The sequence below is a fragment of the Mustela putorius genome, unplaced genomic scaffold (assembly GCF_011764305.1).
Source record: "Mustela putorius furo isolate JIRA1106 unplaced genomic scaffold, ASM1176430v1.1 tig00001027_pilon_pilon_pilon, whole genome shotgun sequence".
Classification (NCBI taxonomy): Eukaryota; Metazoa; Chordata; class Mammalia; order Carnivora; family Mustelidae; genus Mustela; species Mustela putorius.
Window position 1 is genome coordinate 43,822 of NW_025421538.1, and position 24,078 is coordinate 67,899.

Here is a 24,078-nt window from a genome sequence, read left to right on the forward strand (position 1 = left end):
AAATTCATTGAGTTTTGTTAATGAGCATTACTGAACAATTATAAGTGGTTATTCCTACTATTAATTTAGTGCTTCTAAATGTCAGGCGTTTCCTAGGGATTTCTAACCTTAGTGCTCACCACAGTCTAACACAGTGGGTTCCGCCACAATCTCCTTCTCATTGATGAGGAAACAGGACTACAGAATTGAACAACTTGCCCAAGTGGCTAAACTAGGATTAAATTAGGTTAATTTGAAAGCCGGTGAGAGTTCATTTTTGCCAAGGTCTTTGAGGGTGTCTTGCTTGGAATATTTAGCTTAGTCATTTCAATATCTCCTTAGTGTACTTCTCGTGCTTTGAAATACAGTGTTTGGACAACACAGTGAGGTGGTAAAGAACCTCAGGTTAACTGCCTGGGTGTGAATCTTAGTCGGCCTACCGACGATTAAAATGCATTTGTATATCCTCTTCACTCTGTCTACTCCCTCTTTAATTCATTTTTTTATAATACTTATCATTACTTGAGATTACATCTGTTTACTTCTTTTTGTCTGCACCCCTCTCTAGGATGTAAGCTACAAGAGGACCGTGACCTTGTACGTGTTGTTTCCTAACATCAACTCCTCAACACCTAGAAGAGTACCTGGCATGCAGTAGATATTTCATAATAGATCTATGAAATGAATAAAAGGAGATTCATTTTGTCTATTGTGTATGCCTCGAGAAGTAATTTTTAATGGGATGAAGGAACCTCACTTTTTTTCTTGGTTCACCTTCAAGTTTTTTAAAAAATTTATTTAGTAAACATAAATATAGCACATAGGATATGCCAGGCTCCATTTTAAGTATTTTATAAATATTGACTCATTTAAATCTCACAACACCCCTACTAAATAGGTAAAATCAAACTTAGGAAGTCTGGCCATGTTCCCAACCATTACACCCTGCTGCTTCCTGGCTGATTCTTCTAAAAATGTCATCTCCATGGAGCTTAATGCTCGGAAGATGTGTCTTCATTCTCTCCTAGGGTGCCTTTCTCTCTTGCCCATCTTCCCTTCCTCTCTACCCAGATTAAAGAAGAAAATAAATAAGATTAGTTCAGTTATTTTATTCCATTATGCTTTTCCTTCTTTGAAACAGCAGTGGCTACTGTTAGTAATGGTTTCCGAAGGCCACCTTTGAGGGTAAACAAGTGTTTTTTTTTTTTTAATTTATTTATTTTCAGCATAACAGTATCATTATTTTTTCACCACACCCAGTGCTCCATGCAATCCATGCCCTCTATAATACCCACCACCTGGTACCCCAACCTCCCACCCCCCCACCACTTCAAACCCCTCAGATTGTTTTTCAGAGTCCATAGTCTCTCATGATTCACCTTCCCTTCCAATTTACCCCAATCCCCTTCTCTCTAATTCCCCATGTCCTCCATGCTATTTGTTATGCTCCACAAATAAGTGAAACCATATGATAATTGATTCTCTCTGCTTGACTTATTTCACTCAGCATAATCTCTTCCAGTCCTGTCCATGTTGCTACAAAAGTTGGGTATTTGTCCTTTCTGATGGAGGCATAATACTCCATAGTGTATATGGACCACATCTTCCTTATCCATTCATCCAAGATGCCCTTCAACAGATGAATGGATAAACAAGTGGTTTGACACCCAGTGGGTACCTGGACTGCTGACATGGTCTATGTCTGCCTTTCTTCTTTCCCCTGTGTGTCTCCTTCCTCCTTTTCTAGAGCTTTTGGATTCCTGGCGCAATCCTTCACCTCCAGTCTTGAAAAGGGAGTTTAGAGACTTAGGGAAGTTACAAAAACTACCTTTTAAGCCTGAAACTTAAGAAAAGGCCCAATATTTTAAATAATTCTTTTTCTTATGGTTAGTCATTTGGTCCTTTCCTGTCCTTTTTACAGTTTCTCTTGCAAATACACAGGAGTCCTCAGAGCCTTGGGTCTCAGATATCACACAGTATTCGCCTGGGAGGCACTTGCCATGAGCACAGACACTTGGGATTTAGCTCCACTTCTGTCACTAAGAAACAATCTGCCGCAGGGCAAGTCATTTAATATGACCTACACTTGGTTTCCTCACCTGTAAAAGTCTCAGGAGAGATACTGAGCTGGATGTTTTAAGGTCTTTTGCAGCTCTAAATTGTGATCTTCTTGGAAGAATTATGTAAGGAAGGGAAAGTGCCCAGGTATCAGAGTTCCTGTACTATTACTACTGATTGCAGTAGCACTTCAAGGGGGCCATTGTTCTTTATTAAATCGGGGTGAACTCCTCAAAACTGAGGGTGACAGCTGCTGGGGATGGCTATAGATCAAAACCTAATTACTTGCAGAATTCCTCCCCTATTTCTCTGTAAATACCGGGTCGGGGCGGGGGAAGACTATAATTAAAAATGATATTTTAGCTCTCTGGTCTACATAATAAACTATTCCAAGATAAATTCATCTAAAAGAAAACATTAAAAGATCTTTCCCCCTTAGCTTAGGAAGAATGCAGCAGTCATCTTGGTTTCTGAAACTGCAGAAAAATCTTAGAACAGAGCATCGGTAAGTATGCTACGGCTCGACTAACAGAACACAATATAAATAAATAAATAAATAATAAAAATTATGCTAAGACTGCACTCCTCACACACCCAGCAGTTCTTGGAATACTTGTGCAGCCCAATCAGCTACGCTAATTCGTATTCTGTACATACTGGGCTCTGTCATTTCAGAGGGCCCAGAGACCTTTATAAACACCAGCCCCTCCTTCTCCCGATGTACTCTTGAACGACAGACTAGTTATTGGTCTCCACATGTAACAGAAAATGTGAGGCATGGGAGAAGAGGTCACTCTAGGAAAATGTAGGCCATCAGGGTTGCTAGGCTAAGAAATAACAGAAAAGATCTGAATGATTTACTGTCACTTTAAGATTTATGTAATACAATTACCTAAGTTTTTCGCTGTAAGGTCAGTTAGTCTGTCTTCCTTCCCTGTTCTCTAGTGGCACCAACACCTCTCCTGAGAAATAAGCAAGCTTTTACACTGACCTGTCTGATCCAATGAGCTTATTTGGTTGTCACAGAATCGTAAGACATCTGCAGAACTGAATGGCAATTGAAAGGACTCTCAGAACACCACAATTTGACTCACCAAGGACCAGACTTAAAGGAAAAAGAATACCCTATGCTTTGGGTCAGACCGTGGGTCCAATTGTGTATTAACTTTAAGTTAGGGCCCCTAATCCTAACGGTACATGTATGTGTATGAGATTTTGTTCAAAAGTCTATCTTTAACTGGATTCATAGGGTGGCAGATCAACACTGGGTGGCACAACGTTTAAGACCAGCTGCAAAAACAAAGAAATGCAAGTAAAAGAATGAGGGTAGGTGGAGAGTGAGTGATGACAGGGGAGAAAGAAAAGTTACACTGTCAAATGTACCTTGAGAACTTCTGTGCCTGCAGTCTACAGTTTGCCATTGCCCTTCTGAAAAACAGCAGAAGACACAGGAAGGAGTGTCTATCATTTTTCTAAGTGATAGGAAGTAAGACTGAATCTTCTTTTCTAGACTTTTAAAGAAATTACTTTGGTTAAACACTTTTCCCCTAAAGCTTATACACATCTTCATCAACCATCAAGACTACAATTGATACATATCTGAATTTTAAGGAACTTGAAAGAACTAGCATCTTTAAGAGCATAGTTTCGGACAAGAAGCCAAACTGGGATAGTGGCACATCCATAGTACTCCTTTTGAGCTCTGAAATAATCCATGATCTCATTGTAATAGCTATAACTAACTCTGGTCCTTGGTGATTTGTTTTAGTAATATAGTTTTGTTTTGAAACAAAACTGGTATTTCTGGAGGGACAGGGTTTGTATTCTACGGTTTGCCACAATTTCCACCACTCCATATTGTCTTGTCTTTAATAGTGTTTAAGTTCTCAGTCCCTGTCAGTTTATCTGTACATCCTGCTCACAAGATTTTTTTTGGTCAACTGTTGCTTTTATCTATTTGTTCTGATCAGGCTTAAGGTTACATGATCCCTTCCACTTCTAGCTTTGGTTGTTTTAATTTTTTTAATTTTATAAAATATTTATTTATTTATTTATTTGAGGGAGGGGGCAGGGCAGAGGCAGAAGACAGAATTCCAAGCAGACTCTCTGCTGAGTGTAGAGCCCAAAGTGGGGCTCAATCTCATGACTCTGAGATTATGACCTGAGCTGAAACCAAGAGTCAGACACTTAAGTGACAGAGCCACCGAGGTGCCCCAGCTTTGGTGTTTGCTAACACCCTAAAAGTCCTGTCTAATAGACTTTGACCAGTTCACTTTCCTAATATAGATGGAAATAATCTTCTTTCAGCAGTGAGGCACTGATGAAGAAAGAACATGTTTTAAAAATGTATGATGTTTTATGGGATTGCTGATTTGTGTGTATCATTTAGATCAGTGGTGTTTAGATCATGAAGTATTTATGTGTAATTAGCACATCTTTGGGGTCTCTAATTTGTGTATGATTATATCATATCATGCTATCTCACATCTAACTCTTTTTTGAGTGGCAATTGCAAATATGGCTTCTAAATCATCTAGTTGTGAATATCACGGTCCCATGAAGATGGCTGATGAAAATAAAAGGAGGCCTTTTCATTGTTATTACTGGTAGGTTATTCCACTTTAACCACAAATGTAGACCTGGAAACTAGATTGTAATGTAGACCATGATAAAGTGTATTTGCAGTGAGTAGACTTCTGTGGTGGACCCCTAGGGATCCCACCTCCAGAAATTTACTGCATCTCTAAACACCTCCTCCTGTATGTGAACTTAATTTAGTGACTTGATTCTCATGAATAGAATACGGCAAAAGGATGGCATGTTACCAAAGACTGTGACTTCCATCTCCCTGGCTCTTTCTTCTCCTCTCACTTGCTGTGCTGTGTAAGCCAGATGCCTGTTGTGAGGTACTTTATGGTAAGGCCCACATGACAAAGAATTGAAGAAAACCTTCAGTCAACAGCTTGTGAAGGACTGAGGCCTCAGTCCAAAAACCCCTGAGGAACAGAATCCTTCCTATAAATAACCATGTGAGTGAGCTAGGCAGTAGGTCCTTCCCACTTGGGTCTTGAGATGACTGTAGCCCTGCCAGAGACCCAGAACCAAGGATCCAGCTAAGCTGCTTCTGCATTCTTGGCCCACAGAAACTCTGAGAAAATAAATGTTGTTTTTATATGCCACTAAGGTTTGGGGTAACTTGTTATATAACAGTAGATAACTAACACTGAATCTTGTTTTTCTATTGGAATAACAGATATATCTGTGCTTTTTTTTTAAAACCCAAATCTCAAACTGAGGTTAGGAAAGGAGGTAATTTAATCCAACCAGAGGTTTTTCAGTGTTGTACAGTGAAAAAAATAATTGGAAGTATGTAGCCCAACAAATAGTAGTTAAATTGAATTGAACTTAGAAATAATGAGCAGCTGAAATGTAAATGTTCATTATGCAGTAAAAAAGAAGTAGGCTAACAATGAGGAGGAAAACTATGAACACCAGAAACTGTACTATGATCAAGAGTACTGTGATAACAACCGTTACTAGATAGCAAATATTGTTGAGTTTGAGTTTTGAGGAACTCCACCACTTAACTGAGGAAAATGAGCAGGGGAGGAGAGAGAGCATCAGAGAGGCAGGAAGATGACCAGGTAATGAGGACGCCAGAAGAAGACAATGCTGACAGCTGACATGACTATAGGAACTTCACTAAAGCTGAAGTGCAGTGAAGGTGGAAAGGGTCATTTGGACTTTCTTCCCTACTGGTTACTGATAACCTTGTGTGCGGTGGTAGCGTAGGAACTAGTTAGACCCAAATAGGTTGAAGGATCGATAGGAGCAAAATAAAGGGGACAGTGAGTATAAACCACTACTCAGTAAATCCAAAGATAAAAAACATAAAAATATGAGGAAAGAAAATGATGAAAAAGAAGTGGGCATGTGACATACAAGTTGCTGGTGTGCTGGAATATCTTCAGGATGAGAGAGGTTAAGAGGGCAGACAAATGGGTTCTGATGGAAGTCTTGCAAACATTTAAAATGAAAATGCTCTGAATTCCTGATTTCCAAGTGTTATCTTGTCAAGGGATAAGAGACATGATGCCTTTTTTAAAAGGATTTTAGAGGATTATCCAAATACTTGGTCATATGGAATTCGTACCTGGAAAAAGGTAAATGATGTGTTCAAATAAGTAATCAGATTGTTTTCCCAAGTCTAGGGGACAGAAAAAGTCCAATATGCTTACAGTTTCTAGGGGAGTACAAAGCAAGTCACCTTCTCATGAAACTTTTGGTATGTTTCCTTTCTTAAAGAGAGAAAAGGGTGAAATCTGATCTTTAGAAGTTCTGGAAAACTTTTAGACCTAAGGAAAGACAGAACTGGGGTTGGTGAGGAAAGTGGAGACTGGGAGAAAATGGATAATTGAGCTTTGCTACTCAAGGTCAAGCATTATAAAAGACAGAGGGAAACAATGAGTGGAAGAGAGGAATTAATGTGCTTACTGTTCTAACTATGCCTATGCTTAGAACACACGGAATACATTCCATGTGATGGATGTATCAAATGTACTTGAGAACATGCAGACCTTTGCACTGGTGAATATTTCAATATTAAAAAGGGCATATTACAGAAAAACCATTCTTACCAAAGAAATAAACTTTTGTCTTTGAAATTTGAAACAACAAATAACAAATAAAGCATGAAAAACATGTTTTGAAGTGTGCTAACAGATCAAGATTGCATTTAGCAAACCACCTTTTCTCTGTTTAGGAACAATCTTAGGGATTCCAAAACACAATATGTTAATTAAAGGATTTCAGGTAGCAATCATGGAATATTTTTCATGACAGATGAAGAACACAGATATTCTGAAGACTAAAATTGCATAAACAAAACAAAGAGACACTGTGTCCCTTTTGCGGCAGTGCAAAGTTAGAGTGAATGCAAATGAATGTGCTGGCAGTAAAATTACACTATTAACCATCTGAAGATTGGGCTCATTACCTAAGAAGGCAAAGCATCAATTTGTAGCATTATAACATTCTGTTTGTGCTGATGAACACGTGTTTGGATGTTTTTATATATTCTCTACTCATTTGGGTGCATAGTAAGCACTTTCGCTTCAGCCTCTTGATAAAGGCTTAATTTTGTATTGTTTCTGTTATATTGTTTTCTCTAATGGGAATGATATTCTGTCTTAAAAATAAACACTCCATTTATTCTCCAAATAATTCCGAGATCAGGTTCTTCTGTTTCTCATTATCAAATGGCATATACAGAATTATGGATATGTCTTAAAATTGAAGCACTTTTTGACTTGAAAAATGTATATTTGAATTAACATGAGGAAAATATTCATTCAGTTGTTCATTCTTCCATTCTTTAAATGCGCATGTATTGGGCTAAGCACATTGGGAAATTCAAGGGTGGATCTGACACTGCCTGCCTTCAGGATGTTTCTATGGCAGAAGTGGTGGAATCTTAGTAACTTCAAAACAGGCAGAGCTATCAAACCTCAGAGGAAAGAAAGCAGCAGTGTATTACTGCCTTCTACAAACATTTCTGACCACCTATGATGTGACTGCCACTGCTCTAGTGGCTGGGTATATAGAAGGGAACAAGATAGTCAAGGTCCCTGAGCTTATGGACTCTGCATCTTGGGGAAGAGATGAAGAATAAGGAAAAAACAAACACATAAATACTATAACTTAAGGTAGCCAGAAGTGCCATGGAGAAACTAAAATGGGGTAATATGAAAACAGTGATGGTATGTGGGGAGTATGACTTTGAGGTCATCAAGGCCTCAGTGAGGAGATGGCAGCTGAGTAGAGATTTGATGATATATGGGAGCGAGTGTATGAAAATCTGAATAAAAGTCTTTTTACTAGGCAAAAAGACCAGTATGGAAAGGGCTTGAGGCAAAAATGAGCTTGGTATATTCTGGAACAAAAAGAAACCACATAACTAGAGTTTAGGAAAATGGGAGAGTGAGAGATGAGGCCATGGAGGTGGGAAGGGGCCAGATCCTATTGACTTCTGTAGGCTGCGATAAAGATTTTATTCTAAGTGAGAAGGACAGCCACTGGAGATTTTAAACAGGGTGTGCCATGATCTGATTTACATTTGAGAAGGATCATTCTGGATGCTGTGTGGAAATTCAGATATAGAGTGATAAGAAAGGTAACAAGGACAGAGATTAGGTATCTGTGAATTATCCAAGCTAGAGAGAACCAATGAGAAATTGACTCCAGTAATCCAACCTACAGATGATAGAGAGAACTTACTCTGGTAGTCCACTTAATGGTGGTTGGTTTGGGCCAGGTGATAATTACCAAGGTGAAAGACCGTGGTTCCATTTTAGGGAAAGTTTCACAAAGGAAGTGATGTGGAACTATTTGAGCTTAACTTGACAGGCAGCCTTATGACAAGAGGGTAGTCACTTATGGATTTGAGTGCCTACCATGGGCTGCACATTGGGCTCCGTGTTGGGGGTATAGCAGTGTAAAAGTCCTCACAGAGAATGAGGAGCAAACTAGCTGAAGAAGCAATATTTTAAGATAACAAAAGTAGTGAGGTGAACAATACACTTATAAGAATTACTTCTGGATTTAGTTCTAAGGCCGTTTTATTCTTTTCCTTTTACTGTAGAAAATTGTATGATCAAACTCCTTTTGTATGCGTAACTCTCCTCGAATTTGCAAAAGTGGTAACGTTCTATCAGTGGACACTCAGTTCACTGTCAGTTGGCAAATTTCATCAGATCACTTCCTTAGAAACAGTGGTTAATCTTTATCTTTCTCGTTCTGAGGAGAAATTACAGCCTCATCAGGAAGGAAAAGAGCAAAGGAGAGCACAAAATATATGGTACGTTCCTGCATCTAGCTGCGAGTCTAACTTTTCATCTGCTTTCAGTCTTGCCCCCTGAATCTTTTCCCAGCTGGTTGACCCTACTTCAACTTTCCCTCCTTCTCATGCCAATTGTATACTGCCTCCAAAATTGACTGCCCAAAGCAGTCCAGTCATGTCTGTTCCTCAGAGCCTACAGAACAAATTTCAAATTCTTTAGCCTGACACAGACTGACCCAATCTACTTTTTCTGCTTTATCTCTGGCTGTACTCTCTGCTCTCTAATTGTTTTAATCACACTGGATTTCTTTTTTCTTTTTAAAGAAATTATTTAAAAAACTATGTTTATTTTTTTTTTTTATTTTTAAGCATATCACAAAACTTACCACCTGAACCATTTTTAAGTGTATAATTTGGTGGCAGTGATTGAGGACATTCACACTGTTGCACAAATCCCACTGCATTTTAAATCACATAGTGTCACTATTCCTTTAATACTTTTGGCAATTTATATTTATATTTATATGATTTCTGCTGATCCCTGAAATGCTTTCCTTTTCCTTATCAGTTAAAGTCCTACATATCTTAAAGACCAGTGCTTAGATCCTACCTCTTCCTTTAGGTTCCTATGAGACCTTATCTGGAAACAGAAGGTCAACTCTGTTGCTAGGTAACATAGGACTTATAGTTAAAATGATATGTTGGCTTGCAAATTGCATCTAGACTGAGAGGGTTTATACATGAGCTATAAATACCTGATGGGGATTTGATACTTTGGTTTTCCTTGAGTGATGACTCATAATTAGGCAGACCCCTTGCCCCTAAAGGCAAAGACTATTGGGTGTACAAGAGATAGATAAACTGCCTTTATTCAGGCTTTTAATTCAGGAACATTCCCACACCCACCAAATATTGATCTTGTCCTCTGGTACCTGAGCTGTCACCTGAGGGGCCTGGACTGATGTTTGTACCAGTATAAGGACTTGCACTGAAGAGAAGCCCTGAAGGTGCCCTGCTGGTCCTGTATGACATTCTTGTCATCCACCTAAAGCCAAGTTTGGCCCACAGTGGTCTTGTAAGTCTGACTGACTTACAAAAAGAACCGCTTTTGGGAGTTGCATCAATATGTAGAGATGTTGTCCTAAGTACCAATAGCCCTTTCATATCTGGACTGAAGACTCCTGTACATGGGGCCAGGCCAAGAAAGCATTGCTTACCTTTGGAAGGAGCTGGATTGCCTGTAGAATTCTTTGTCTGTGCCCAGAATTAAGGATTCCAATTTCCAACAAATCCTGATCTTCCATAACATTGCTTCCCTGAAATAAACCCAGAAATGTTAAAATCAGGTATTTTTACCATGGGTAAATAATGATTATTTATTATTTATTTATTATTTATATTATTTATTAATATATTAATATTATTTATTATTATTTATTACCATGGGTAAATAATGATTTATTTAATGCAGAGAAAAATAACTAATAAGTGAACTGATTTTTACAAACAAAAACAGAGTCATTCTTCTGTGAGGGTGAGGGCAATTTGGAGGTCACCTATGTGACTGAGTTGAAGGTCCTAGGAAAGCTTCCTTCCTCTCAGAAATGCTGTCATGGCTCACTATTTATGATGGGGTTATCTGCATTGGGGATTCATTCCTGTGTTCTAAAACCATTCCCCTAAAAATGCAAATGCTTCTGAGAAGAGTTGCCATTCAGGATCTTCAGTGACCTACCTATATGTTGACATGAATGAATCGGTTTTTAGTCTTCCCCTGAAAACAGACTGTGAGAGGAGGACTGATTAAAAAATTGAAATATACTAGGCTGGTTAAAAGTGGGAATTAATAATTAATCTTAAAATACTGAATGCCAGACATCTGATCAAGATATGGGGATACAACAATGAATAATTTGGAGGTCCCTGCCCACAACTGCCTTTATTCTTTCCAGTCCAGGGATGTAAAACAGATTTTCAAAGGCAGGTAGAATGCTGTGAATGTGCTATGATGGTGACACATGCTTGAGAACTCCAAGGGGATCTGGGTGTATGTTTTCCATAGAGGTGATGTCTGGTCAGGTATCTGAAGCATGGTTAGGGCTTAGCACTCAACAGAGCAGGACACAGGGAAATGACATACACTGTCTCGTGGGTGAAAAACAACATAGCATATTCGGAAGCACTGGGTTCTTGGATGAGTTGGAGAGAGGAACAAAAGTTAAGGCTGTCAAGGTAAGCCAAAGCCTGACTATATGCACATTGCACACCAGCCTGAGGAATTCAGACTTCATCCTGACCATAACAAGGAGCCATGGACAGATTTTTTTTTTCAAGTTTTATTTATTTATTTGACAGAGAGAAAGAGAGAGCGCACAAGCAGGCAGAGTGGCAGGCAGAAGCAGAGAGGAAAAGCAGGCTCCTCGCTGAGCAAGGAGGCCAATGCGGGACTCGATCCCAGGACCCTGGGATCATGATTTGAGCCAAAGACAGCCGCTTAACCAACTGAGCCACCCAGACATCCCCATGGACAGATTTTTAAGGACAGGGATTACATATGAGATTCCAAATTTAGAAAGATCAGTTTAGTTTAGTTTTAGGGCAATTTAGTGGCTAGGGCTCAGTTTCTTTACCTGTACAATGACAAAGTTGAGATATACAATCTCCAAGAACCAATCTAATTCTGAAATTCTTTGATTTCAATGACTTTTTTTTTATGCCTCTGATTAATATTCTAATACAGAAACTTACAGGTCGCTTATTTTGTTCCTAAATTTTAGTCTTTTGTAGTCTGTAAGCTAGTGTTTCCCTTTAAATTGAGGGGTCTATAAGGAAGTTCAAAATTTGAAGCACTCCTTTTTCTGGACAAATGAAACTATCTTATTAATGTGTAACAAAAACATTTATGAGTAGGAATTACAGAACACATCTTTATGGAGAGCAATGGGTACCCCACAGATATTTAAAGCAAAAGAGAATGAATTCGAAAGGGCAATCCTGGGAGCACGGAGACCATTAGGAGTTAGTACAGTTGTTGTAGAGACAATGTGGGCTTAGACTGAGGTAGTGGTAGTCATGGGAAACAGAAAGACATGAGTGGGTTCGAAACTATCAAGAAGTGTGACTCAGTGACTGAATATGTGGAATGATGGAGAAATGCAGAATACACAGTACTTCCGGGCTTGGGCAATGGGGGTGAATCATGATGCCTTTCCTGAGGTAATAAAGGAGGGTGGGCCAGTCTTGTGTGGTACAGAGTGAGATTAGTATCTTTCCCTGTATAGGGACAAAAGAGATGAATGTGAACAATTTAATATCAGACTGCATTATAAATGGGTAATTGATTGTTCTTAGAAAGATTAAAGCCATAAGAATGGTACCATAGCTAGAGATTTAAAATGGGCATTCACTGGACAAAAACATTCCACCTACTCCTGGTATCCTCCCTATGTTTAAGCTACCCTGGCCTTCTCAGAGGAGGCAGAACGATCCAGGTATATAGCAGCATGATAATGAAAAGCCTAATGAAAAACAAATAAAGCCAGTGTTGGCAAAATGCCACAGGAAACATTGCTCTCAAGAAATTACTCTGTGCACACAGTAGAGCATGGCTAAGAATATAAATGGCCTCATTTTGAGAAAGCGTTATTATTTTCAGAAATGGACTAGTATGTCATGAGTAGGATATATGATACTATTCTGTATTTGACTTTTAGTCTTTATAGGGTTTCCAAAAGGAGTTAGAAGGATCTTAAAAAACAAAAACAGAAAAAACAAACAAACAAACAAACAAGAAACAGAAAACTTTGTCTGTCTATGTGCTAGATCATTATCAGGTTTTCTATGGGCTAAATTAACAACCCACAACATCAGCTCACACACATTCCTTGGGGTGTCTGTGCTTGTCTTCTGTCAGTGTATCTTCTGCTTTAGTAATTATAGATACCTACTATCTACAGGTAATCCTGAAAGTTTGAATACTGAAATTGTTTGAAGGATTAAATCCTTAAAAAAACCACTGTTCTTCTAAATTACCAATATACCATCTTCTCTATCTTCAGTAGGAGGAAAATTTTTGAAAAATTGTAGGGAAGTTAGACATCTTCTCTTTGGGTCAAATTTCCTAGCATATGGAATAATTACCAAACACTTTTGAAAAATGAGTGAAAATTTGGGAAGCACAGTGCAAATGGTGAGAATGTGCCCAAGGGGAAATGGTACTAATTGTGGAAATGTAAAGAAAAGGATTCTCTGTCCCCAATGAGGCATGCTGTTAGAAATTTTCTATTTTCTCTCTTACTGCAATATATAGAGATACCAAAAATATCCTGGTGCATCATCTAGCCAGTCTTTTTTTGAAACACCAACCAGGCTTGGAGTCTAAAGATCTGGGTCCGAATCTTGTTTGGGTAAACTTAGCTAAGTCATATATTATTTCTAGGTCTCATGGTCCTCACCCGTAAAATGCAGTTCAATGAATACACATTCAGTTCTAAAATGCTATGATTTCAGTAATTTCTAACTTTCAATTTGTATCCTTATATGTAAATATAGATTGTATAGTTTGAAGTTACATTTACATTGCAATGACATTTTAGTGTTTCAGAGCTTGCAACCTAAAGTTAGCTTTAAGAAGTATGGTTGACCCTTGAACAACATGGGTTTGAAATGTGTGGGTCCACTTAAACTTTTTTTTTTTCAATAAATACAATACTGCAAATCTACTTTCTCTTCTTTTTGACTTTCTTAGTAACATTTTCTTTTCTCTAGTTTACTTTATTGTAAGAATATAGCATATAATATTTGTAATTTACAAAATATGTGTTGATTGACTGTTTGTTATTACAAAGGCTTCCTGTCAACAGTAGGCTATTAGTAGTTAAATTTTGGGGGAGACAAAAATTATATGCAGATATTTGGCTGCACTGGGCAGCGGGGGTTGGGGGGTGGCCAGCACTCAATCCCTGCATTGTTCGAGGATCAATTGTAATTATAGAGAAATACAAGAATGCACTTTTTGGGGGGGAAAATTAATCTCAGTATTAAGTAGGAACTTATAACATTTATTATTAAAAGAAATGACAGAATGCCTTCAGTCTGTAATATCAAGGCTTCTTACAGGAAGCCTTTCAGGAAAAAATCAAATGTCTCAAATCTTACAACTAACCATTTCATTTGCACTTGGGTAACAGATGTGCCATCAAAGACAATAAACATTTCCATTCTTCCTGGGAAGCTGGAATTTATTCTGATGTTATGACTTGCCTTTACTAAATGTTAGAAATATCACAGCTTATCTTTTTTTTACCCCCTTTAGTAATAGCTGAATGTAAACTCTGGCTTTCTCTCTCTTTCCTTTTTCACACGACTGCCAGATCAAAGGTTTTTGGAGTAGAGCTCCATGATGTGTGTCTTTTGCTTAATTAACTACTACACTGTACTGTCTACCCCCTCATCCCTAGTATGCATGCTGTGTGTACTTCCTATCTCCCATTTACTCCTCAACCCACCACAATAACCCCATAGAGTTTCTCTGCCAAATGTTGAGAAAGATGTCTCAATGGCCATATCTAGTTGATTCTTTCCAAACCAGATTTCAAAAATGTGTTGGCCACAGGTGGCTGGTGTCTACAGTACTGGACAACACAAACGAGAAGATTTCTGTCATCAAAGAAAATTTTGTTAGACAGTGCTTTTCCACAATTAAAGGCATTTCTTTTGAAACTATAGTTGAATCACATAAGGAAAAAAATGGGGACTGATAGGGAATCAGAACAGGGAGTCAGAAATACTCATGAGTCATCCTCAGGATATAATTGATGTGCTTCTTAGTCAAAGTTCATGAACATAAAATTGAGGATGTTTAGCAAATTTTCTTCTAATTTTTCAGTCATTAAAACAAATTAGTAGCAGTTCTATTTTTATTAGTGTTTCTTATGGGACTAGAAATCTATGCTATCAAAATGACAAATCAAATCAAGGAGTAATTTCTTATTTTCTTAGCACACTACCAGGCACATTGCACAAGGCACTTAGGGAATAATAATCAGCAGATAAAGTTGCTTAGTTAATGACTTACTAGAAGGATCAAAGGCCCAAGACAGTGTTTTTTAGAATAGCTGTCCTTTTACTGACAAGAACTATCTAATCCAGGGGTCTTTATTGCTTTCTTAAATCATGGAATGGGGAAAAAATAACATATTTTATGCTCTGAGAGCTGAAACTCAAGTTTCTCTGACCCTAGGGAGAATATTTTGTATTACTGGATTTTTTTTTCAGCTGTGATAAACTAACAATTTGACCAAATAGAATCAAAAGTAGTATTTTGTTCTTAATGCTCTATGAGAAATATAATAGCTACTTATTGAATTCTTCTCTCAAAAATATCTAAACTGATCTTCTCTGATCACTTCTGTCTCTCAGAACTCCAGCTTGAAAAGTCCTCTTATTTTCATAACCTCAATTCCATATCAGATTCATTCAGCAAATGTTCCTTCATGTTGCCTATTATATGTAATAAATCCCTACAGATGCTAGGGAAACATATTTAAGGACCACAGGGAACTTGTTTATTTTTAATATAACCTTAAGCTAGATGTTATTTATTCTCTCTCTTCAGTCCAAGACTGAAAAAATTGATAGGACTCTGTCAATTTGGAGAAAAAATTTTTTTTTGCTCTATAATTAACTAAACTAGATTCTTCTCCACAATTTGTGTGGCCCGAAATATTTAAAACAGAATATTTGTATAATAGAATGATAGCAAGATCTTGCAAACTCACACACAGGGAAACACATATTTTGGATTATTTTTAATATTTTTTACAGCATAAATGATGTTGTGGCATGAAACTATATATAATGTTCGTGGAATAACATACCTCTTAGCTTTTATAAAGGCTTTGAGTCAATTTGATATCAACCTACAAGTAAACAGAATGCCAGTCTTTTCTGCATGATTAGGATGGTAACTATTGGGATAAGTCCCAGATTTATAATTCCCCTGACAGTGTTGGAAAGCTTTATTTTGTTTATCAGATGGAAACATGGGTTACCGTAAGTAATCAGATAATGGATAATGTGCTTCTTCCAATTTTACACAACTAAAAATTTTTTTTGTGTGTGTTTCTTCCAATTTTAATTCCCTCTCTTACATGAATGAAATAACAGTATACTTTTTTTATCCCTCTACCTTAGCCTTCCATTTGAAAATGTTCTGTCTACCACAATGGAATTTCTTGTTCACGGCTTAACTAGATTTTCACATTCTTAGCTTACGAAGAGAGTTTCTTAGAGTCTTTAGACAACATGGATCATTGATTCAAATAAATGTCACATTATTGAGCAATAAGTTAGAGAGCATCTTATATATGTATCTATTTTAATAAATACGCTGTATCTTAGAATTATTTTTTAAGATTAGTATTTGTTACTAACATGATTGTAATGAGTTTTATACTACCAGTTTTCCCCTCTTTATTTTTCACTTCTATTTCCCCTTTGAAATATCTGTTCTGAAGCTATGGAGAGAGAGAGAGGGAGGGAATTGAAGTAATCAGGTATTTATTTGTCAAAGTATTGAGCAAGGTTTGATGATTTCATAAGTTACAACTCTAATTCATTTGAGTGTGTTCATGTAGATTTTAGAATTATGTATAAGACTTCATAGTCATTTATACAGTAATCTGTTCTATCTTGGTCAAACATTTCACAGATGCAAGAGGAAGCCTATTCTTTTTTAAGGATGTTAATCCACCAGTCCTATGAGAAGGAATGAGATTGTGAACAAAACTTATTTCTACATTCTTACTTTTTTCTGGATACATGCATATGAAAATATGAAGCTTATGAAGACCTACTGTCTTCTTTAAATTTTCACACCAATAGCAGGTGATGTAAGCATAAAGCAAATTACACACTTACTGAGTTCTTATTATGTGTCAGGCCCTGTTTTGTTCCGTTTTATTTATTTATTTATTTTTGAATATTTTTATTTATTTATTTGAGAGAAAGTGAGAATGAGAGGGAAAAGCAGACTCACTGCTGAGTGGGGAGCTTGTTGTGGGGCTCTATCTCAGGACCCTGAGATCATGACCTGAGCTGAAGGAAGACGCTTGACCAGTTGAGCCACCCAGGTTCCCCAGACAGGCCCTGTTCTAAATGCCTTAGATATATTATCTTACTTAATTCTCACCATAGCTCTCTGAGATAGGTGCTTGTTCCATTAGCTAATAGGAGCCTTTTGTGTGACTATTTCCCAATACTGCCTCCAGTAGGGTTAGTGTCGGAGAAAAAAGATTCAGTTAAAAAATGTGACTAGACCTAAACCATTTGCTTTTTGCTTTAGAGCCATATAAATTTCACATTTGAAGGCAAGTGTTCCGACATATTTTACATTTGATTTCACAACGTTTGAGCAACAATGAATCTATCTTTATAGAAGAGAATTTGGAAAGCTGTCTGACCTATTCTTCCCTCCTCTGCTCTAGTCCTCTCTGTTCACTGAATCCTGGAATCGGGACTGGCAGGGACGGGGGGGGGGGGGGCGGTTTCTGGTCTAAATGTTCCCTAACTAACTGCAAAGCTTTAACTTCCCTCTTTTGAAGCGTGGTGTCTAGCTGGGTTACACCATTCCCAAAGGGGGTAGGGCGGATATTAAATGCTTTAAATGGTCTTTCCCAATAGCGGAATCTGAGCAGGGGGCTGGGGGGATACCTCAGTCCTACTCGTTTAGTTCCCACTGTGCTGCAGACTGCGACAGGAGAGCTATTAGAAGAAGATGCCAAAAGTGGAGATGAAAACAGTTAGCAGCTGTCCTGTGTCCTTTTCCAATCACAAGCTGTGAAGATGAAAAAAAAAATGTTTTTCCTTGGGTAGGCCATACATAATCTTGGCAGGTATCTGAGTTTTGTTCTTCTATCTAATATGCTGAACATTCCCCAGTGCCTCATAAGGGAAAAATGAGCAGCAATTAGATTGGTTTGGACACCCTGCTCTTAACAGAAGAGGAACATGGCACCTTCATATTTACAACAGGCTCCTCTTGCAAGTGATCTCTCACTGGTGGTACAGAATTCTGAAAGGAAGCTCCTCTCTGGGGAAACAAAGAGAATTTGCTACCAAATATAACCAACACAGCCACACACTATGAAGTAGAAAAAGCACCTAAAATGAGTAGTGTTAACTACCAGTCATTGAGGACTCACTGAGTACCAGGTACTTTGTCCACCTTATTTAGAAACCTTACTACCCATTATAACAAAGGAGGCAATACCTTCATGTCACAGACAAGGAAACTAAGTCCCAGAACTGTGAAACCATCTAGCAACTTCACACAGTTAAAATACAATGGATCTGGGATCAACGTTTTACTCTTTGAGACCGTGACACTCATGTTTCCTTCGCTACAGTAAAGGAACCAAATGTTCAGTAGAGGACATTTTCTAGATGGAGATTCCAGTCAGAGGATGTGTAATACTGCCAAGAAGTAACTCCTGTGATGCTATTTTCACCATAGCTTCACATATATATTGACAGACCACTGGGAGTGACTGCCATGGTTTCTCCAACACATTTTATTTCAAATAAATTATTTACCTTCTGAAAGGTTAAGTAGTTAGTTCTTCCAACTGTCTTAACATAATCTAGAGCCAAGCGTGCTAATCTAAGTGACAGAGTCTGGCTAAAGCACCAACTAAGTTCTCATACTCTGAGCCAGGACTGTGCTGGGAGGTGGAAAAGAACAGCATGGCATCGACTTGGCACTTCTCAGCTCTTCTGTAGAGCCTTGTCAAACTATCTTTTCTGGTCAACTGAGAAAGGCCATGTTGGGTTTCTTTTCTTTATGTCTCTTTCAAAGCCAGGATGTCTGAAAATTATCTAATAAGGTAGAAAATGCCTGGGAATGTATTAAGGACATTTGTGTTCCTAACTTAACCTGTTCTGAATCCAGAGAAAAGAGTCAGTTGCAGTCCCCTGAGAAGGCTATCCAGGCTGAAGAAGGCTGTCACAGTGAAGGTGGATAATTTGGTCCTGTGAGAATTGGAAGACTGGTCATAAAGGCAACTCATTAACCATCAAAGAGATGGTTGTCCTCAAGGAGTGGATATCTACAGATTTAAAGATGATGAGGTTGCCTGATACTGACCTGTATTCAAGAAAACGTCAAATGAGTGTAGGAGGAAAGGAACAAGGAGGAAGAGAAAGCAGGGAGGGAAAGAATGAGAAAGATAAAGTATTGCTCATTAAGGGTGAAGGTAGTAGTGAGGAAAGTAGGGTTGCCAGATAAAACACAGAAATTCCAATTTACATAGGATTGTATATTTTTATTTGGTTAATCTGGCACCCTTACAGCAGAGGCTATTGAACACTGGAAATGAGCTAGCAGAGTCCAATCCATAATCAGAGCTACCACAGAGATAGGATTTGCCACTAATTCATTTATTCAACATATATTTGTTCATCTAATATTTTGTGAGCTCTTACTATGTACCAGGCACGAGGCTGGGTTCTGAGACACACTAAGAACAGAACAGACAAGGTCCCTCTGCTTTTAGAGTTTATAGTCTGGTGGGGAAAATAGGAAAATAACGAAACAAAAAACTATGCAAGTAATTATTATTTAGCAAAGTTTTATATAGGCCAAGAAATATTAAGGGCTTTATTTTGTTTATTGCCTACAAAGACCCCTGAGGTTGGTACAGTTATTACCCTTATTTACAAATAAAGAATTGAAAACACAGAGAAGCTAATAATTGCTCAAGTTCACATGTCTAATAAAAATTGCTCTAAGGAAAATTAATACAGTGCCATGGTAAAAAAAAAAAAATTACAAAGGAGATTTATGCTAGAAGGAATGGTCAGGAAAGCCTCTCTGAGGAAGTGACATGTAAACTGAGATAATGAGGGATTAAAAGGAGCAACCAAAACACAAGAAGAGCCATCAGAAGGGCATTGTAGAAGGAACAGCAGGTGCAAAGGCACTGAGGTGGGAAAAGAGCCAGGGAGATTCTAGGAATAGACTGAAGGCTAAAAAGACAAAATACAGTGATTGAGGGGAAAGAGGACAATGGAGGGGAAACAGGGAAGATAGTGGAGATCCTGATAAGGGCTCTGATTTTATTCTAAGTGCAATCGAAAACACTGAAGGAAATAAACTGACATATATTTTACCATACTCTGGCTATGGTGTAAAGAAGGGATGGAGGAATTGGGTGACATGGAACCTGAACTCAACAACCTGAGTTGAAATGATAGCCTGGAGACCCTGAAATCTGAGGAAAATGGGATGAAATATGACCTGTTGGAGAACCACAGGAATTGGCCTCACTGGAGAGTCAAATTTCCAAGCTAAATATAATCTTTCATTTGAATCAAAAAGAAAGTCCAGATGACAAAGACAGAAGTCAAAATGGTCTTTGATATAGTATCTAAATTAATAAAACTGTGGCTAGAGATTGAATACCACCTGTTAAAATGTAAACACCCATACTCCATGGACTAACCATTTCTATTTCTAAGTTGCAGACATAGTTGTGAGGCTGATCCCCTTCTCCCTTGCTATCTTCTACCATGCAGGCTGGAGAAATTCAATGCTTCAACTTCCCTTGAAGCTATGGGTGGACATGTGACAAAATTTGCCCACTGGGGAACTTCTGGAAAAACTTTTGCTTTTCTGATTAAAAGGGAGAAATTCACCTGGTATCTTTGTATGTCCATAAGAAAGTGGCTGTGGATTTACCCCGATGAGTGTGGTCAATTGTTCATATAAAGTGGCAGAGATGGGTTCACAGTTAGTTAACCAGCAAAAACAAAGAACCCTATTGGACATCTGTAAGCAGGCAAGCATGAGTTGTGGGAGAGTTAGTCCCTAAATAAGAAATGTTATTTAAAGCTGTCTCTGAGTTTTGCATACAAGTGGCTCTGGCCAATGCTGATCTGTTGTGAGGGAAAATAATGACAAGGATGTGGACTATGGCATGTAATAGAGGTCATAGCTGAGACATCAAGGTATTTACCTTAGACAGACCTGGGTGCAATAACCACAAAGAAGTGTGGAGAAGGATATTAGAAAGAATGAAAACTATCATAACAAAATTGGGAGGGTGTGTGTGTATCCATCTACAGATTCTGTTCGTTCTAATTTTGACTTAAAATTATGCAATCTCACAGAAATAATTACTTGAAGGAATTTGTTTTCTATGGATTTTGGTTTCTATTCACATTTGCTGGATGTGAAGTTACCAAAGTGTTCATGGGGTTGACAGATTTTAAATCTGGGAGTGGCTTTTAGCTTCTAATTGAAGAGGACAGGCATCCAGAGATTGTGGAGTCATCGTAGTTCTAAAGGAAGCACATTTTTACATAAATTTGAGTTTTTATGGGAAAGGACTTTTACACTTAAAACTTGGACACATTATAATCTTAACAGAACAGAAACAATGAGAGCATTTGTGGGGTTTGTTAGGTTGGCCTGAGCATGTGACTTTTCCCTGAACTCTCGAGATGCCAAAGTTTGTGGTTAGGTCCTTGGTAACTTGGAATGCCTTTGGTGGACAGTGAAGGTGATTGCCCTATTGAAACCATTGACCAGAATATTCCTGACTTTTCTCCACATTTATTTTTGGTTTTAGTTTTGGTCTTAAAGACATTGTTCTTGAAATATCTTCAGTAGAAAACATTTTATTCCCCACGAAAACTTTGTTTTTGCTTGCTTTATATAAAAAATGTGGTGTTGGGAAAACTCACTGTATGTTTGTGTCCCCCTCATCCCCCAGATTCATGTGCTGAAACCTAATTCCCAATGTGGTGATATTTGGAAGCAGGGCCTTTGGGAAGTGATTGGGTGTTGAGGGTAGAGCCCTCTTGAATGGAATTAATGCTGTATAAAAAAGGCTTCAGAGAGCACCCTTGCTTCTTCTGTCATGTGAGGACACAGATGAGAAAAGATGGCCATCCATGAACTAGGAGGTGGGCCCCTATCAATCACCAAATCTGCTGGTGCCTTGATCTTGGACTTACAGTCTCCAGAACTCTGAGAAATAAATTGATGCTGTTTATAAGCCAAGCAGTCTATGGTATGTGTATGGACTAAGACATAAAACAGCACTGGAATTAAGGATGAGGAGATGGTCACTGTTGTTTAGATACGCAGGAAGCTGACCCAACCATAGGATTAAAGAACGCTGAGCAAAATCACAACTCAGAGTTGTTTGGACTGTTGTAGAGTTGTGTAGCTCTACCATTTGGCCTTAGGTTGAATACAAAGACAAGATCTGTGCGAGGCACACAAACACCCCTGTTCTCTGTATAGGCATCTATACTATGAAGGATACTCCTTCTTCATTTTCTCCTACCATTTTCTTCACTAAACAAGAACAAGATATAGGAGAAAGGGAGATACCCTTTCTCATGATGAATATTATTAAATGCCCCCTTGTCTAGTTTTTCTAATTAAAGAGAAGATTTTAGTTTTACCTCCAAAATATTTACTGGTACCAAAACCATCACAAATTCCTTCATATTAATTTGAGCATTATTGGAAATGGACTTATTTTGTCCAAGTCAAAGCAGATGCTAACAGGCCACAGAATCTCTTATTTCTTTCTACTTGGTGTTATATGTCATGTTCTTCATTAGATAGAAAAATTCTTGGAAGAAATGATCATGACTTAAGCATCTTTGCATCTTCTCTATTGGCTATATTTTGCTGAACTTTTGAATAAAATAAAAGCTTGAAAGAAAGAATACTAAGTAAAAAACCAGGAACCATAAGTTTATAAAAGATATCCAGTCTAAGGCTCACCAAGTAAGTCTGTAGCAAAAGGGTTGAAAAGTTTGAGCTGAAAATTCTAATATTGAGGATGTCTGATTTTTTTTTCCCTAATTGAAGAAAGGATAAAGATGGAATTTCCGGTACACGATAACACCAAAATGTTCTTAATTTTTTTCAGTGTTGCAAATTCTCATGATTTGATTTTCATCCAGGACTGTCAGTTGAGACATCTGATAATCTAAAAGCATTCAGAGAATTAGGATCCCATATGGCTCAAAAATATTTCCTTTCCGACAGGGAAAAAGAGAACACATTGTGAAAATAATACTGGTGTAGCCTTTGGTTTATGTGTAAAAGGAGCACAAATGAATTTAAACCTTTACCTATGGTATAGTAATCACTGTAATGATCATCATGGTCAATTACAGTGAATAAATTAAGAAGAATATACAGTTCTCATAAGCATGTTGCCTTATGAAAAAGTAGAGATATTTCAAAGCAGTGATAGTAATGTAGCTAGTTTAGTCTTATGGAAACAACATTCATTGGAAATGAGCACCAAATTAGGAGTCCTGACTTATCACTAATTGTGTAAACCTGGGAGTCTTTCAACTTCCTTGGGACTTTATTTTCTCAGCTGAACAATGAAAAAAATTGGACCAGATGTTCCTCTTTAAGACAGCATCTGTTCTGGAGGTTCTAGCTGGGAGTAAATCTACTCATTTACTCATATTGTTTGAAGAATATTTCTCCTTGTTTGGGGGAAGTTATTTTCTTTAAACAAATGTTGAGTATTAATGTACATTTATATAATGATGAGAGAGGACAGAGACTTGGTTGAGTTCAGCCAACTGCACTCACTGAATTAATAATAACAACAACAGTAGTAATAATAATAATGACTGGCATCATTCATTAGGTGTTGACTGTGAGCCAGAGATTGCTTTGTCTTCAGAGTCTATGAAATAGATACTATTATTAATACTCCCGTTTTACAGATGAGAAAAGTGAAGTCGAGGGATGACTAGAAACTTGACTGAGATCACACAGAAGTGGTAGAGCTGCTGTGACAACTGAGGTGGCAATAAAGGGAATGATGGGAGCAGATAACCAGATGCCCCCACATCCCATAGTTTCCAGACAAGTGTCTTCCACATGGAATTGCCTCACAGAGATTAGATGGGGGGAGTTTCTCCTTACTAGCCCCATGGTCTGCATCAACTCTCTTTCTCACTATCTCTAGTGAGGAACTGGAGATTAATAAAGAGGATGGAATTTAGAGCTCCGGGTTCACATCGCGGTTTTGCTTTTTAATAGCTGAGTGACTCGGGCAAGTAAACTTCCTTTCTTCATCTGTAAAATGGAGATACCAATGACGCCTACCTTTTAGGGATGTGGTACATAATGTTTATGGAATTGCTTCATAAACTAT

The 24,078-nt window shown here is 37.9% G+C and overlaps 1 protein-coding gene across 1 annotated transcript in view; it reads right to left on the bottom strand.

Moving 5' to 3' along the window:
- The window catches only part of LOC123393837 (ankyrin repeat and sterile alpha motif domain-containing protein 1B-like), a 105,990-nt gene that overhangs the window by 24,280 nt on the left and 57,632 nt on the right, over positions 1–24,078 (bottom strand). Inside the window, exon 2 of the mRNA XM_045087078.1 lies at positions 10,093–10,191. Coding sequence (XP_044943013.1) covers positions 10,093–10,191 — 99 coding nt within the window. The remainder of the gene's footprint in view (positions 1–10,092; positions 10,192–24,078) is intronic.